We start from the raw sequence: 6,094 nt of genomic DNA on the forward strand, positions 1-6,094 counted from the left end.
GTCAGATACATAGCTCACACAGACATACATACTTACACATGCAACTATTAAATACCAGGTACACAAGCATATACAATACACGCAGACACACACAAATTTGGACATAGAGTCTCAGAAATGAACCCATTAGCACAGAGGCAGATTCATCGCCAAGTGCAGATTTCCAGCTCCTCTCACCTGGTGAGTTCAGACACCTTCTGCTCCAGACTGTCGCCCATCTCCTCAGGTTTTCTACAGGAGACATAATATATAGACACACAGAAGAAATATCTGGGGTCTTGGCACTTCTACAGCCTTTCCTTTTCCTTAACCAGCTCCAGAGAAATGAGTCCAATGATTACAATTATTAATGAGAGACTGCACCAGAGTCCAAGTCCACAAGTTTCTGTCTAATTTCTGACTGCCCATTGGGGAGCCATGTGTCCAAGAGCCTGAGGGACTGGAATCCTAGGGGACAGTGTCCCTGATTCCAGTCATGCCCTGACGCCTTTCTTCTTGGGCATTATTCCAGCTGGGACAAAGGATTTTTCAACTTAACATTTTAAATGATTTTAAACATAGACAAAAATTGTAAAATGCCATATAGGTTTGGAAAAAAGTAGGTTTCCAGTTATGAATACGCAAAACACAGAGTTTATTCACATGTTATTATTTATTATTATTGTATTAATTTCATGGTAACATACACAGAGAGAAAACCAATCACACTCTCCGTCTCTCTAAACATACTTTTGCCCTAACCTATAATTGGTAATGTAGTGTCTGCCAGGTTATCGACTGGATAGTTACTATTTTTTTAAGTTACTATTCTAACTTTGTAATTAATAGATGTCATTTGAGTAGATATTTTGATACTATACAAACATAACATTTCCTTCACTAAAATTTCAACTCACTATATTTGACATCCATTGGTGACTCTTATAGTAGAAAATTATTGCAAATGGTGTTGCCAAATTGTGATATTATAATTATATTAGAGGCCCAGTGCATGAAATGCGTGCACTGGTAGGGTCCCTAGCAGCTGTCAGCTGCCGGCCTGGTATTGCCTCCTTTCCCCCAGCTGCTTGCTGCCACTGCCACCAACTGGGGCCTCCCTCCCTTCCACTGGTCGCCTCCTGCTGCTGGGGCCTCCCTCCCTTCCCTATTGCATGCTGCCCTTGCCGCCAGCCAGAGCTTCCCTCCCTTCCCCCGGCTGGCCCCGCCTCCTGGTCAAACTCCCATACAAACACTTGGTGGAGGGAACATTTGCATACTACGCTTTTATCATATAGGATTATTTCTTCTAGATTTTTTATTTGTACTCTCTTATAAAAAGAAAATTATTCTTTTTCCACACTCGTTAGTTTTTTTATTTATTCATTTACTAGAGGCGTGGTTTACAAAAATTTGTGCACTCAAGGGTGGGTCCCTTAGCCCAGCCTGTGCCCTCTGGCAGCCTGGGAGCCCTCGGGGATGTCTACCTTCCAGCTTAGGGGAGCGGGCCTAAGCTGCAGTCAGACATCCGTAGTGCTGCTGAGGAGGCAGGAGAGACTCCCGCCACCACCGATGCTCTCGCAGCCATCAGCTCAGCTTGTGGCTAAGTGGAGCTCCCCCTGTGGAAGCACACTGACCACCAGGGGGCAGCTCTTGCATTGAGTGTCTGACCCCAGGTGGTCATTGCTCATCATAGCAACTGGTCATTCTGCTGTTAGGGTTAATTTACATATTACCCTTTTATTATATAAGATGTCATTATGGACTCATAGATCCTGATTCTCTGAGTTATAATCATTTATTATTCATTTTGAAACTTTATTTGTGCTTATTGCCTACAAGGATTCTAAATGATCTCAGAGAAGCCAACTGGGAAATATATATAAAAGAAACACAAGGAGCAGAAACTAGAAACTGAGAAGCTAAAGGAATGTTTAACCACAAGGGGATGGGTCAGGAGTGGGACAGGAAGAATGGGAGATGGAAACAGCATAGATGTTGATATATGACCTATAAATTGCTATCTATTTATACATTTTAAAGCCCATGATTTCTAGTTGATATCTTCAATTCTAGTTTGACACCATAGAGTTGTTTCCAGCCTCTGCTTTTTCATGTACATAGCTCCCTAGACAGACAGAGAGAGAGAGAGAGAGAGAAAGAGAGAGAGAGAGAGAGAGAGAGAGAGAGAGAGACTCCCTTTCCCTAAAATTTTACTTATTTGCTGGGTCCTTGGATACATAGCGAGTTGTTTCAGAATCTTTTTATTTATTTTTTATTTATTTATTTTTTAAGTCTTTATTAGTTAAGGAATTACAAATGTGTCCTTATCCCCCCATTAACCCCCATCCTCCCCCACCCCGAGCACTCATGCTCTCATTGTTTCAGAATCTTGGCTCACACCACTGTCAGTGACACACTAAGTACTGCTTAAAACTGTGTTGTAAGTTTGTTTTTTTTATTGTGAGAGTATATAGACAAAATTCTGGGTTCAAGAATTACTTTGGGTACTTATTTTATTTTCCTCTTCGGTGTAATGACAGTGTATAATGATATTATAGTTAGGTTCACTTATATTGTTTTATTCTATTTTGCTTTATTTGCCACCTCTTCTATTTATTTTTAGTGGCAAAAGACAACATAGTCAAAAGGACACAAATAATTCTAACCCCTCCCCTCTGACAGCTGTCAGTCTACTCTAGATTACAATGTCATTTATTGACATTGTTTAATAAAACCATACAGATGTCAAGTGTACAGCTAAATAAAACAGCACCTGCATACTGCATTGTGCACTCACCACCCAAAATTATCTCTTTCCCTCTCCTTTGATCCTCCCTTTGTTCACTTTCACCTCCTCCCAAAAACCCCTTTTCATCTGGCACTCACCATACTGTTTTCTGTGTCTATATGTGATATATATTTTTCCTTGCTTTATTCCTTCACCATTTTTTTTGTCCAGCCCTCCTTAACACATCCCTCTGACAGCTGTCAGTCTACTCTATGTATCTATGCTTCTGTTTCTATTTTGTTTTTGTTTGTTTTTTCATTATTTTGACCATTAGAATACACACATAAGTTAGGTCATATGGTATTCGTCTTTCTCTGACTAAACTTAGTGTAATAATTTCCAGGTCTATCCATGCTGTCTCAAAAGGAGATTTTCCTTTTTTCAGCCAGGTAGTGTTCCACTGTGTAAATGTACCATGGGTTTTTTTAATTCCTCATCTACTGATGGGCACTTGGGCTGTTTCTAGATCTTAACTACTGCCTGTGTTTCTTTATGTTTAAATGGGCATATATATGAATATTTTACTTCCCCTTCATTTTTACATGGCATATTGCATGCTATAAATACTCTTTTACACGTTGCTTTTTAAAATTTAACAGTATATCCTATTTATGCATACTGATTCATAAATATCTCTGTTCTTATATTTTTTCCCAGTTGCAAAATACTAAATTTCATTGATGTTCTATAGAGTTTTCTTTACTGGTCCTAGTATGAGATATTAGTGTTGAGTGTCCTAAATGCCACCCAATTGTATACCTCCAATGGCTAACATGATAAATTTTATGTTTTGTATATTAAACTATAATTAAAAATTAAAGAGTAGATAAGATGTAATCTCTGTATACTGGTATAGCACATAAAAGAATTACAATAACAACAACAACAACAACAACATAATAACAATAATAATAATGTATGATCAATATGTAAATAAGGGGAATGGAATAAAAATATATATTTGATTAATCAAAAGGGAAGAAGATAAGAGACAATAAATGTGAAGCAGGTGAATCATAAAAATCAGTAATATGCAAAATATAAATTTAGATATATTATGATTATATTAGACTTGAGGGCTGGTGCATGAAATTCATGCACTGGGTCGTGGGGGATCCCTCAGCCTTGCCTGCACCCTCTTACAGTCCGGGAACCCTTGGGAGATGTCTGCTGACTGGCTTAGTCCCGATTCCCCTTAGGGATTGGGCCTAAGCCCGAAGTCAGACATCCCTCTCACAGTCCGGGCTCTCACAGTCCAGGTCCCCTTGCTCCTTACTGCCTGCCTGCAGTGGAGGTCGGAGAGGCTCCTGCCACTACTGCTGAACTCGCCAGCCATGAGCCTGGCTTCTGGCTGAGCTGTGATCGCCCTGTGAGAGTGCACTAACCACCAGGGGGCAGCTCCTGTGTTGAACATCAGGCCCCTGGTGGTCAGTGCGCATCATAGCGACCGTTCGTTTCGCCAGTTGTTCCACTGTTCGATCGATTTTCATATTAGGGTTTTATTATATAAAATATCAATAGATAAAATTCTCCACAAATATCATAATTGTTGTGTTTCATAAAATGAGCAAATACCACTTGACAAGGTTAGTGATGGACACCTCACAGATATAAAGACATAGCAACCTTAAAGTGATGAAAATAATACCATGTAAATGGTAACAACGAGTAATGGGCATCTTTACTACCACTGCTGTACTAGTATCTATATCTCTATCTGTATCTTTATCTGTACCTGTATGTGTGTGTGTGTGTGTGTGTGTGTGTGTGTGTGTGTATATATATATATATATATATATATATATATATATATATAGTTATAATATATCTGTACTAATATCAGAAGTAAACAAGGTGTTAAGGTAAGACCCAATGCTAGATGTGTGCTATTAAATTCATTTTAAAAATGCATTTATAAAGTCTTTCTTTGTAGCACATGCTAAGTTTCATAGTGTAATTATTCTTATCATGGCTTATTGACGTCTACCAACATGATGTCATTGAATGTGAATTGGAAGAGATGTGCACAATGAGCTTGAAGCCAATGTGAGATAGCAAACAATAATCAGTTCAAAGAAAAAGTTCATCAGGAATGGATCATGATGGTAAATCAGTGAATCCTCAATAACATAGTCTAAAAATACAAACTCACAATTATAATTGTGTAACATATTTTACAAAAAATTTTATATAGGTCTTATAAGAGATTATGAACAAGAGAATAAAGAATTATTAACAACCCAAGTAGCAAATTTGACAAGTTGAATATTAAAAGCACTTGTACTTAACAACAGAATGCATATTCAAAGATTCTATGGAGATGTCGACCGTATAATAATTATAGAATATCTGTCTCATTGTGCTCCTACCTGGAACCAGAAGACTTACTGATTACCAGTTAAAGAACTTAACCCTATTGACATACATCTCTAAGGCCTGTTTTATATCTCTGTTCCTCAGGCTGTAGATGAAGGGGTTCAGCATGGGGGTAACTACTGCATACATGACTGAGGCAATTATGTCTTTGGAACCCCATGAGGAGGAGGAAAAGTAAACACCTGCAGCTGTCCCATAGTATAAAGACACCACAGTGAGATGGGAGCCACAGGTAGAAAAGGCTTTATAGAGTCTCTTAGTGGAGGGCACCCTCAGGATGATGGTTCCTATGCAGATATATGAGCCTAAAGTAACACACAAAAGCAGGAAGTAAAGCATTCCTCCCTCAGTGAACAGGACCAGCACATTGAGGGAAATGTCAGAGCAGCTCAGCTTCAGCAGCACAGTGAGCTCACAGAGGAAGTGGGTAATGATATTGTGGGCACCGAAGGACAGGCGGACCAAGAGGAGCGTATGAAAAAGTGCATGGACACAGGCAGCCATATAAGACCCAGCCACCAGCAACATGCACAGCCCATTCCTCATGATGGTGGTATAGTGCAGAGGGTGACAGATGGCCACGTACCTGTCATATGCCATCCCTGCCAGAAGGAAATTGTCAACACCAGCAAAAAGTATGAAGAAATACAACTGAGAAATGCACCCCACATAGGGGATGGATTGTTGCTGAGTCTGCATGTTCATGAGCATCTTAGGGACAGTGACAGAGGAGAGAGAAATGTCAGAGAAGGCCAAGTGGCTGAGGAAGAAGTACATGGGCGTGTGCAGGCGAGAGTCCAGCCTGATGAGCAGGATGATGAGCAGGTTGCCCAGCACCGTGGTCAGGTACATGCCCAGGAACAGGGTGAAGAACACACCCTGCTGCCCTGGCGGGATGGGAAGCCCCAGGAGGAGGAACTGGGACACGCTGCTCTGGTTCTCAGGCCTCAT

The 6,094-nt window shown here is 40.1% G+C and overlaps 1 protein-coding gene across 1 annotated transcript; it reads right to left on the bottom strand.

Moving 5' to 3' along the window:
- Positions 1-5,158: 5,158 nt before the first annotated feature.
- On the bottom strand, positions 5,159-6,094 carry LOC308527918 (olfactory receptor 1J4-like; the record flags this gene model as incomplete). Its single annotated transcript, XM_081103351.1, has 1 exon — positions 5,159-6,094. The coding sequence occupies one exon, from the start codon at positions 6,092-6,094 to the stop codon at positions 5,159-5,161; it is 936 nt and encodes a 311-aa protein (XP_080959477.1).

Source organism: Myotis nattereri (genome assembly GCF_964212035.1).
Source record: "Myotis nattereri genome assembly, chromosome: 12".
NCBI lineage: Eukaryota > Metazoa > Chordata > Mammalia > Chiroptera > Vespertilionidae > Myotis > Myotis nattereri.